This window comes from Leuciscus leuciscus, assembly GCF_965113295.1.
Source record: "Leuciscus leuciscus genome assembly, chromosome: 8".
Lineage (NCBI taxonomy): Eukaryota > Metazoa > Chordata > Actinopteri > Cypriniformes > Leuciscidae > Leuciscus > Leuciscus leuciscus.
This window is the reverse complement of record NC_138732.1, coordinates 27,674,501-27,686,933: the sequence shown is the minus strand read 5'-3', so window position 1 is coordinate 27,686,933 and position 12,433 is coordinate 27,674,501. Positions and strand designations below refer to the sequence as shown.

The 12,433-nt window shown below is 37.4% G+C and overlaps 1 protein-coding gene across 1 annotated transcript in view; it reads left to right on the top strand.

The window, feature by feature from the left end:
• The window catches only part of aff2 (AF4/FMR2 family, member 2), a 227,105-nt gene that overhangs the window by 48,102 nt on the left and 166,570 nt on the right, over nucleotides 1-12,433 (top strand). The window contains exon 2 of the mRNA XM_082178263.1: nucleotides 9,803-9,923. Within this exon, the coding sequence (XP_082034389.1) occupies nucleotides 9,803-9,923 (121 nt within the window). The remainder of the gene's footprint in view (nucleotides 1-9,802; nucleotides 9,924-12,433) is intronic.

Here is a 12,433-nt window from a genome sequence, read left to right as displayed (position 1 = left end):
TGAACATGCCCCATATGTATCTGTTCACTGGCCTGTCGAGCTCTTCAGCCTTTCACTTCATCAGCCTCTCCATCTCTCCTTCTGTTCTTCAAGCCAAGAGCTCCCTCTGCATAATTACAGGCCACGGGTTAAAAGTGCTTGACGTGTCTCGGAACGATGATCTATCAGACAAGCGAGCTTAAAAGCCAGAGATAACATGCATGTTTCGTAAATGCGTGTTTTTCGCCATTTACGATCTCGTACTTTTGTATTTGTTTGTTTACGCATTATTTTCTTTATGTTTCTTCGACACGGCCTGTTGTTTTCACATGCTCCCTGGTGCATTTGTCGTGAAACCATATGGAAGGCCAATCTCAGCATTCAGATTTCAAGTCGAGAGCAACTCAAAATAGACTAAGATTAGATTTAGGTTCTTAAACGCACCCTGTACGCTGATAACTTCAGCCGCAGATCTGCAATTACACCGTAATTGTGGTAAATTCCTCTCAATATGAATGTGAAATATGGAACATGAAGAAGACATTAATTTGAAGTCGGTGCCCATTAAGGGATAATCGACGTGCAGCTGCCATAATTTCCTCTCTCGATTATGCAGTCTGCTGAATGCGCAGCGTCTCTGACTATTACTGCGCTCAGATCAGTTTTTACAGTTTGATGACATGGAAAATTGACATTTGTTTGGCACAGGGGTTAGCTGTGTGTCTGTGGTGAAATCCCCGCTGGTGTTTGTGGACACTGCACTTGATGTTCCAGTGCACGCCGAGGTCTGTTTGCTAAATTGGGTAAAATTCTGGAAATGTGCCGGAGCTCCTCCTGCAATATTCATGACATGACATTTCAGACTCCAGACATGCTTTCTAATTGGTTGACGCAGTTAATCACGGATCCCTTGTATTGCGAGTTGAAAGCGCACAGAAAAAAAAGAAAAAAAAAGAAAAAGAAGATGGAGAGAATTAGAAAAAGCAAAAGACTGCGTGACAAAGACAATTAAACAAATGAGGCAATTAAAACAATGAAACGTATTGATTATATATCGCTGAGACGTATAGATTATTTCATCATTTACTTGAGGGAATCTGAAGCAAGCCGTTTTATGCAATTGCATGTGATATTTTGCTGTATGGAATGGTGTTTATACATTTCAAAATGTGACTGTTGTTATTATTATTATTTAATGTACTGATACATTTATATAATTAAATGTACATGTAAATGTATATAAGAAAAAAAAAATATATATATACACACACACACATACATATATACAGTATATACTGTATAATTATATATATATATATATATATATACTGTATATATATATACATTGTATGTATACAGTATATATATATATATATATATATATATACACATACATACATACATACAGTATATATATATATATATATATATATATATATATATATATATAGTTAATATATATATAATCTGATATTTTGCTTTATTTATGCTTTAATTGGTTTTGTAAGTCTCATGATAATGATGATGGTGATTATTATTCTATATAATTAATCATTTTTTATTACAGTGTTATAATATATATATATATATATATAGTACTACAGTATTTATTTATATTTTTAATGATATTATTATTATTATTATTATTATTATTATTATTTTCATGTATATTAAATGCAATGACATTTTTGAATTAAATATATTTATTGACATATATGCCCCTTTCCAATTATTTATATTTTTATATATTGCATTATTCATATTTTAGTGATACATCTGTGTCCAAATACTTTTTAAATTACACTTTTTAACTTAGACTTATATGCCCATTTTTGGTTCCACACAGAACATTTCAGTGGACCGTTCTAAAAAAAAAAAAAAAAATGTCTTAGTGTGAAAAAACAACAACATTTTAATAAACTATATAACCTTTTTCCTCTATAAAGAACCTTTTGTTGAATGGAAAGGTTCTGTGGATGCTAAAGGTTCGTCATGGACCCATCGATGAAAGAACCTTTATTTTTAGGAATGTATATAAATACTATGCCTCGGCACGGTATGTGTCACTGGATTGCAGGAGGTGGTTCAGCCTCTTAGACATCGAGAATCACATTTATTACTACTCAGCGCTGCCCTGAAGGAAGAACGCTGCAAAAGTCAGTGACAGTGGTGGACTGGAGAAGGTGAAGTGTGTTTTAGCCTCCATTGTGCGGCCAGTGTCTTAGCCGTCCCGCTGAGCTGCTGCTAATATGAGTGCAAACAATGGCCTCCTTGAGGAAATGGAAAGAGTCCTGGGGGGAAGTGGTGTCAGTGGCCGGGCTGATAACCTGGCACCTAGCAATTACTGTCAGGGGTGCTCATTAATCTGAGAGAGTCCTTTGCTCGCCTACAAGCAGCTGCCATCCTGAAGACGAGTCTCTGGCCTGTGTGGTCATTTGAGCTCGCTGTGCAGCTCAGGGCGGATTGTCTGAAGGAATGCTAAATTTGGGCCGTTTTGAATTGGTCTTTCGGGTGTTTCGGAGGGGGGTTATGTTTGCTGTATTGAAATAGCCTACATTTTGCTTCTTGCATTTACCTTTTGGTATTTATTTAGCGACAGTGGCTGTCTGTTTAACAAAGAAATTAAAGGTGCAGTGTGTAATATTGATGGATATAGCAGTTGAAATGGGTTCTGCAGTCCACGTTCAAAATATTGGAAAAAGTTGTTTCCCCCACCCTATCTTCCTCACACTCGACGCTCATGCGGGTTGCCAGAGTCAGGACATGCAACAGGAACGATCACATTTGACAATGGAAAGCGGCACGCCTTACACTGTAAGTTGATCAGATAATATATAGCCTACGTTTGCAATGTTTCATTGCTGAGGCTTTTTATGTCGTGTAGAATCAGCAATTCATGACCTAGTTCGTTTGCTCACTTCAGTGGCTGTAATACGCTGTGTTTTCCACCAACTGGCAAATTCTATTGGGTAAACTGGTAGTGGGCGGGATCACAGACCAAAACAAATCAGACATTCCGACATGGAACACACATTTTTAAGTAGAATAACTGACTGTAGCATTGCTTTTCGGAGAAACAAGTATTTGAACTTGATTTCCTAAATAATGGGTATTTTTATGGGCAACACTTTATTTTACACATTGTTACATGTAGTTAATATAGTAATAACTATAAATTGTGGGTAATTACGCAACTAACTCTCAACCAAACCCTCATCTAATCCTAATTATTATTACCCTGTTACTGTGTAATGATACATTTAAGTACTGACCCCTTAAAATATAGTGTAACCTTTTCATGCTTTAGTACAGTAAAAAAAAACAAAAAAACATTCAGCACCTTTAATACTTTTATTCAGCAAAGATGCATTAAATAGATCAAAATTGCCAGTAAAGACATTTATAATGTTAGAAAAGGTTTCAATGCCAAATACATGGTGTTCTTTTGAACTTTCAGCAAGGACGCATGATCAAAAGTGACTATTTATAATGTAAAAAAAGATTTATGTTTCAAATAAATGCTGTTTCTGAGTGTACTGATGAACAGCTTTCGGTTTATCAAAGAATCCTGGAAAAAAAATGTATCACGGCTTATTAAGAAAATGTTTCCTGTGCAGCAAATCTTCATATTAGAATGATTTCTGAAGGATCATGTGACACTGAAGACTGGAGTAATGATGCTGAAAATTCAGCTTTGATCACAGGAATACATTACATTTTAAAATATAGTAAAATAGAAAACAGTTATTTTAAATTGCAATAATATTTCACATTATTGCTTTTTGATCAAATAAATGCAGCTTTGGTGAGCATAAGAGACTCAAGACTATATATTAAATAAATATAAGAATGACCACATATCTTAATGACCACAAACTTTTGAATGGTAATGTTTAGTTTTTATACTGAATATTTTCAGAAAGAAAACAATCACAACTAGATGTACCGCATGGCGGTACAAAATATGACCGCCGCTCAGGCCTGCACTGGCTTTCCACAAAAATAAATGACGTGGAGCAATTTGGCTGTATTGCGTGTTTATGTATATACCTAAAAAAAGTAGTAGTATGTGCATGTCTGTCTGTGTGTGTGTGTATGTGTATGTGTGTGTGTTTGTGTATGTGTGTGTCTGTGTGTGCGTGTCTGTGCGTGTATGTATGCGTGCGTACATGTGTGCGCTTGTGTGTTTGTGTGTGTGTGTCTGTGCATGTGGATTTGTATGTGTGTGTATGGGTGTGTGTCTGTGCGTGTGGATGTCAGTGTGTGTGCATGCTTGCGTTTGTTTGTATTCCTGCATGTGTGTGTGTGACAGTATCATCCTAAACCAGCAACCCTTCGCTCAACACCACCATCTACAGGCCGATGAGTGTACAGTCACTAAATGTGCACATAAATGAATTTATTTTATACCCCCCCATGGATGAAATTCTACGAAACTTAGCATACCCCCAGAGGATGTCAAGTTAATCATACACATGAAATATGGTGCAGTTCTGAACATCTCCACTGAAGATAGGGGCGATTAAAGCAGAATAATATTGCATTTTCATTTTTTATGGGAGGGGCGCAAATCACAAATGAGTGATTATGGGCTAGGTTGATGTGGGCCCTTAAGACCAACATACCATAACAATTTCTTCATCCTCTGTGCCACGGTTCAGGTAGTTATTTAGGAAAAACTGCATTTTTTGGGGTGTGGGGGGGGGGGGGGGGGGGGGGGGGGGGGGGGGGGGGGGGGGGGGGGGGGGGGGGGGGGGGGGGTGGGGGGGGGGGTGGCCCCGGGGGACCAAACGAAAAAGTCTAGTGGGGGCTACATGGCCACCAAATTTCATGTTCCCCGGTGTTTCGGTGTCCCTGGTATCGTTGACGAAAAAATTCAGTAGATGACGAAAAAAAAAACAAAAACAAAACTTTGACAATCCCTATATGACCGCTTTCGCTAGCTACGCTAGCGGCGGTCATAATAAATCATTTGTTCATTTACTGCATGCTCCGTTTAATTTACTTTAATTATTACAGTCTCATCATTAGGTTTTTTGGTAACATTAGTTAACATTAGTTAACATGAACTAAGAATGAACCACTTCTACAGCAGTTCATTTCAACATTTACTAATACGTTATTAAAATCAAAAGCTGTATTTGTTAACATAAGTTAATACACTCTGAACTAACATGAACAAACAATGAACATCTCTATTTTTATTAACTAACATTAGCAAAGATGAATAAATACAGTAACAAATGTATTGCTCATTGTTAGTTCATGTTAGTTAATACATTAACTAACGGTAACTAATTAACCTTACTGTAAAGTGTTACCGGTTTATTGATCACTCATTTAATTGTAAAGCAGTGTATGTTTTGTTTACAGTATTCTTACAGTTTTCACAAGATCCATGTGATATAGTTAACTGTCACCAAAAAAGCAGAGAAAGAAACAGAAAGGAGAAAAAGTGGGGGAAAAAAGGAGTATTCAATCTGAGCAGGGTTTTCCCTCAGGCTAGACCCTCCAGACAAACCCCAGCATCCTCCTGATGAACGACTGCTATCTTTCTCACATCAATCTCATCCCAACGCTGATAAATCAAGAATAAATGAGAGGAGATCTCCACCTCTTCTGTCAATGCCTTAATGTGTGAGATAAGCAGCTCCATATAATTACAATCCTCCAAAATAATTGTAACAAGAGGCTAAACGCTTAGCTGTAGTTTTAATTAGCCTGTGCTTCAAATTAATAATTGCCGCTTTAAATCAGAAATCAGACCCACTGTTGTGGCGGCGGCTTCGTTCTAATAACAGTGGCACTCGTTGGCTGTTTATTACATTATTTCTCTATGGGAGGCTTTTTTTTTTCACCGGGGGGAGAGAGAGGAGGGAGGGCCATGCAGGCGCTCTATTTGGTTATCTTTCAAATGCAGCAAAGCTCAGCTAAGATTAAATTCATTGGCTTTTCCATGGATATCGCTGTTCATTTCCCCCCTCATGCAGTGGTGTTAGGAAGAGGCAGAGGAGAGGTGGAGTACGGGAAGAATGGAAGGGGAAAACTGCCAATGCCACATGTTCCAGAACATAATCATGCCACCAACAACATGACTGTAATAAACCGCCCAGGCACTGCTGTTTAACATTCAGCGTGTTGTCAACACGGATACCACTGAATATATGGCCTGGAGAAATTTTGGTGATGTGTGTTCATGTGAAGTTTGAATATATTACTGGCGTTTTCTCAGTGGAAGGAAGGAAGGGAGGAAGGAAGTAATGTGGGCAGCAGCGCCTTCTCAGAAACATGGGAAGAGAAAATTATTGACTGTACAAAAAATCAAGGAAAACAAACATTCCGAAAGAGGAGATGAAACAGTGCAAGACTCAGTGTCACGATGCTCGGGTGTTTTGAGAGGTTGCCAGGGTTTGCTTTGCGCTTGCTGTGAGATTCTTGTCAGTGTTAGTTTAGCATCATAGAGATATTATTATAGCTACTTTTTTAATAAAAAATATATATAAAAAAAAAAATCATTTTATATTCATTCGTTAAAGTTTTAGCAATTTTGTTGTTGTTGTTTTTTCCAATATTTCTATATAGAATTTCTATAGTTTTTATTCAGTTTTTATATAATCGTTAATTGAAATATACATATATATATTATACATATTGTTTATATATATTGATTATATATATTGTTTTTATATTTAAACAATATATATATATATATATATATATATATATATATATATATATATATATATATATATATATATATATATATATATATATAACATGTTTTATTTCAGTTAACATTTATTATAAATAATAAAAAAATATTAACGTATCCAATCATATATACTGTATTTTTTTTTCAATTAACGATTATATAAAAACGTAGTAAAAACAAAAAAAATTCTATATAGAAATATTGAAAAAAATTAAAACAACAAAATTGCTAAAACTTTAACGAATGAATATAAAATGAAAAAAATAAATAAAAATGTATATATATACATATGTAATTTTTTGCAATGCTTCATGGGATTGTAGTTATTTCTATCACTAAAGCCATCAAGTACCCAGTCTTTTAGCTTTGTATTCTTGACTGATTTTCAAATTCTTTTTTGCTTCAAATCAAAGTTTGCAATGTTATGATTCTGGTTGGCTTGCGTGGATCATGGCTTATAGCGCTTTAACAAAGACTTTTTTTAAATCCCTATGGGAGGAATAAAAAAATAAATAAAAATAAAATAAATAAAAACTTCCAGAACCAACTCCACTGAAAAGGTGGGCGATGCTATCCCACATTTTCTGGTATTACAAAATAGTCATATTATTTAGAGAATGTAAATGTCAAAGTGCAGTAAGTACAGATGTTAACTTTGACAGCAACATTTTGTCATTTTTTTAAGAATTTATGAATACCTTAATACCATAATATCTGCAGGTTTCATAGCAAGCAAACACGCTCACACATAGCTGTATATCACACTGTCATCACACTGTTAACTTGTCTTGCACTGTAGCAGCCATAACTAGGGGTTATTTGCACCTCTGCGTTCTTCTTTAGTTTCTTAATGGTCTATAGCAACCTCTGACTGGCCAACTCAGCGCTCTGCATTTGAAGAGTAATGCAGTGTCAAGGGACCCAAGTGTCTGCAGGGCTCTGCCACTGACAGCTGTAAATTTGATTTATCGTCCTGTCAGGTGTCCGTGTCAAGTGTGCCCTGCGCGCTGACATAAAGATAACTGACATCTTGCTGTCATTAAGGCCTGGGAAGCACCGTCAATCTCTCGTCGTTGTATTTATTCCCACTTTTCTTTGTCACTTATTTTTACCTCGACCCCTCAGAAGAAGCACCTGTCACCCTTAGACCAGGCCTCGTTTTTCTCGCACCGTAATATCTCCCGCCTTCTGGAATCATTTTGTGATGGATTAAATGCTGTGGCGTAAACCTCAGGACGACTGGAGACGGACCGGTTCCAGATCTCCAGATCTCCAGATCTCCAGTTCTCCAGTTCTCCGGCTCGCTCTGCTATCCATCACCTCCAAGAGCTGGACCACTGTCTGTTGCTCTGGGAAAGTGTCCTATTAGCACGGGCTGAGGAAATATGTGTTTGAGGTATCTTGGGTTTTGGCAATGTTGACATTAGATGAAAGCGATGATTCTGTCAGCAAAAATGTCAAAATAATAGTCATGTTTAAATTGGAAAATAGAAGGTTATGGGTTAGAAATGCAAATTTTTGTTGCATAGCCTTGAGGAGCCAATTTGAAATGTTAACCGTGACCAAAGTACCATAATTACTACAATTATCGTTATTACTCATAATAAATTAATATGGATAATTAATTGAAATATTAACAATTTCCTTCATTTCTTTTTCTTTTTTTGGATTACATTGGTAGCTAAAACTGCATTTTTACTAGTAACATCATTATTTTTTTTTATTATTTTTTTTTTTTATATCAATATAACTATTTAGTTTTTCTTACAGTCATATTAATATCTAATCATATTTTTTTGGCCAAATTGTTCCTAGTTTTATTTATTTAGTTATTATTATTATTATTATTATTATAGTGATATATAATCACAAAATGTTTTACTAAATTGTTTCTTATTTTGTTAATAATAATAATATACTGTAGTAATTTTGATATATAATAATGAACCATTTGGCCAAATTGTTTCTCATTTTATTGAATCTATTGAATAATAATAATAATAATAATAATTTTCTTCTAATTTTATTGTTTTTTTTTTATCACTTAAAAATACAGCAAGTAACAACGTAACAGCAAGAGTCACAATTATCGTCCAACGTTTTAGATCCTTCACCCTAAATTTGATTGCATATTGTTAGCTTGCTAATTAATTTTTTAAAGGAACAACATCTCTTTTGAAGCGTGTCATAAAGCCTTCAGTGAGTGAGTGAGAGGACAAATGAACAGGCAAGCTCTAACACACACTCATATATGTCACAACATAACAAGGGGGCCACTGACTGAAGAATTCACCGTTTCTGTCACGCCGTTGTTCCCCCTCAGGGACCGATGCTAATGCTACAGCTAGCGGCTGTGGAGCGTGTCTGTTCCCGAGGGAGTTCTGCGTTAACTCGGGGCCATTCTACATTATGATAATGGAAGGAACCGAGTCTACGGGCCCTAATCAGACACTGTCAGCCTTTAACACCGGCCTCAGGGCCAACCAGTCACCGCTACCATCACACTCTCTCAGCTTAGCACCCTTGTGTTTGTTTTCATTGCTAATACATGAAGTTTCTTAAACTGCAAGTCATCTGGACGTTAAATAACTCAAACAAGGCCTGGGAGAGAGAGGTGTGCTAGAAACCGCTCAGATGAAGTCTTCATTTTAATGAATGTAAAGAAAAACACGAGGCTGACGGAATCCCTCAGAGAGAGACGCTTGGTTTTTTCATTTGTGAAATCATTTACTCCACAGTATGACATCTGCCTTTGTTTAAAACAAGCTTGAATTTCCTGTAACAATCCCCCACACTGATTGCCATATGAGGTCCTTCGAATCTAAATAAACGCTCCCCGAGGCTCCAGCCCTTCTTCCAGCATTTCAAACAGAGCTGCCTCTTCCTGGCAGTCTCCTGTCTGTTCCTGCAAAGCATCCGCGCACCAATCCAGTTACTTTATCTCCTCCGCCACGCTCTCCTCATCTGCTTAGTGTCAGCTCGGGCCTATTAGACAGATAAGGGCTTCCCTTGAATCTCTTACGGGCAGGGGTTTTTCGCCGTCGATTTCTCGCATGCCAACTCGAATCACGCTCTTACTCTCTATCGTTCTTTCTCTCCCGTTTCCCGCAGTCATTACGAGCAGGATCGCTCGGCGCTGAAGAAGAAGGAGTGGGAGCGAAGGACACAGGAAGTGCAGCAGGATGAAGACTTGTTCTCCACCGGATTTAATCTGTTTGGTGAGCCGTACAAGGTAAAGGCCCAATCAGAGCCCACACACACACACGCACATACACACATGTTGTGTTTTCATGTTTTATGGGGACTTTATATAAACGTAATGATTTTTATACTGTACAAACTGTATATTCTATCCCCGAACCCTAAACCTACCCATTACAGAAAACTTTTGCATTTTTACATTTACATCACTTAGGATGATTTATATGATGTTTTCTACATGGGTACCAAGACCCCACATGGACAAGGATTTCAGATATTGTCAACTTTTTGCTTTTTGTAGGGTTTACCAATAATGTAGAGTTTACCAGGCCAAACACACACACACACACACACACACACACACACACACACACACACACACACACACACACACACACACACACACATACACAGGGCTAAAGGATGCTGAGGTGCTCTTAATATTTACACAACTCCTGCTTTCCCCTCGGGTTCAGCTGGAATTGGTTTGAAGGAACGCTTATGATCAGGGTTATGTAACTTTTTTTCCCCTTTAGGTGCTTCATTTAAATATTCCTTTTAGGATTAAAGTTAGGATTTTAAAGGTGAGTTATATCAAAAACTTTTGAAAAAGCATTTAAAAAATGCCTTAAAGTCAGCATGATTTGGTGTCCGTTAGCCATTTTACTTAAATAATATGTTCAGTTTATCTGGTCATCGAATTACTGAGAAAATGTTTGTTAACATCTTTTTTCGTAAATTAAATAAGTATTATTTAATTATTCAATTATTTTATGCACTTTCTTGTCATTTAGCATTTAGCAATGACACCCCCCCCCCCCCCCCTCCCCTCCCCTCCCTCCCCTCCCTCCCCTCCCTCCCCAAAAAAATAAAATTAAAATAAAAATAAAAACTAGGACATTTCTGCATATTACAAGTAAAACTGAATATTCAACAAGGTAAGGATTGGTTTTGTCCACTGGTACTTGGATTGTAAAAACTTGGCATTACATATCCCAAATGGAGCCTGAACTGAATGTGAATTTGCAGTTAAATAAGGAAAGGGTGAAATTTTTGTCCAGGCATTCAGTACATATTTATTTAAGCTTCTGCCTGAGAACTTTCAAAAAGTACTAGCTCGCCAGCAGGGACTTTCTGAGGGGGGAATTTTTACCTGGAACTTCATTTAGACCCTTGTTCCTGCGGTGTAAAGACACCGAGTTCCACCCCAAAGTCCCTAGTTCCTTGGCAAAGTTCCTGCGGTGGAAAGGCAGCTTTTGCTTTTTCATATCGCAGTCCTGAAAAGATGACATAAAATGTACTCGTAATTGTTGTCCTGCGGCAAAACATGAGAGCTGTTGCGTTTATACCAAACATGTAATGGTGAGTGAGTGCGACCTGGCGCATCAGTGAATGGAGAGACATTTTGCTAAATAAAATTATCCTCCCAGAAGAATAGCATGAGAACTTGTCTGTTCCGTCTGTATAACCTAAGTAAGCATTTATGAGGTTTTTCGCATGCACAATAAGGTTAATTTGGCGTTTTCCGACATTTCAGTGTGGATATGAAACTTTTGGAAAACGCTTGAAAACGCTAGTGTGGATGGAGTGGTTTGAAGCAAAAACGCCCTTTTCCAATCTATCCGGATTAATGTAGAGTTACATTATGAAAAAAAATAAAAAATCTCTTTGAAATAACACGCGCTGAAGAATTGCGGACAGAATGACCTGGGAAATGTATTAAAGAAGTAAATAAGGTCAGTGTTGACTTCATGTTGACTTTAAGAGCCATTGAACATCTACAGTAGCAGAATAAAACACCTAGCACTTTTGTATGTCACCACTCGAGAACATCACTTTTATTGCGTCAATAAGTGTCAAGGTCGCCCTTCCAGCCTCAGGTAGCTTATCTGTTTCCTTAGCCAGCTGTTAGCAAGGGCCAAGACAGACCATCTCAGGGAGAGTGAAGCACTGTCATTACGCCGGTCCTGAGGTCCTCAGGGGCCAGAGAATGGGATCAATCTCCCCTGTGCCTCTGTAGGTGAAGAACTGCCTCTTACCTCTATGCGCCATTACAACTGGAAAGTGACTCGCTGCTTACTCGTGCCTAAATTGTTCCATCTGTGATGTTTCTGCGATACTGTCATGTAAACAGTTATGATGGGATGAGTTGTGGGACAGGTTATGGCAACATTTTATGGCATTGGTTTTGATCCAGGACAGGGATTTTCTTTAAATGGCAAGGACCTCTAGTAACAGTGATAGTGTCATTGAGAGTTTGGCAGTTAAAGGCCCCCTGAAATCAAAATTTTAGTTTTTTAGCTTTTAGTATGATTATATTAGCCTTAAGGCCCGTTCACACCAAGAACGCTTACCATAAAGATAACTATAAAGATAACTATATTAGCGTCCACACCAGCGGATGATATCGTTCTGTTTATTATAAGCGCATGCTTGTCTGCCACTTTAAATGCTCGAGCTCTTTACAGCAGGATGGATTCTGATTGGCTGTCAATGTTTTTATCGTTCTGAAAGTGATTCCAACGATATCGTTTCTGTGTG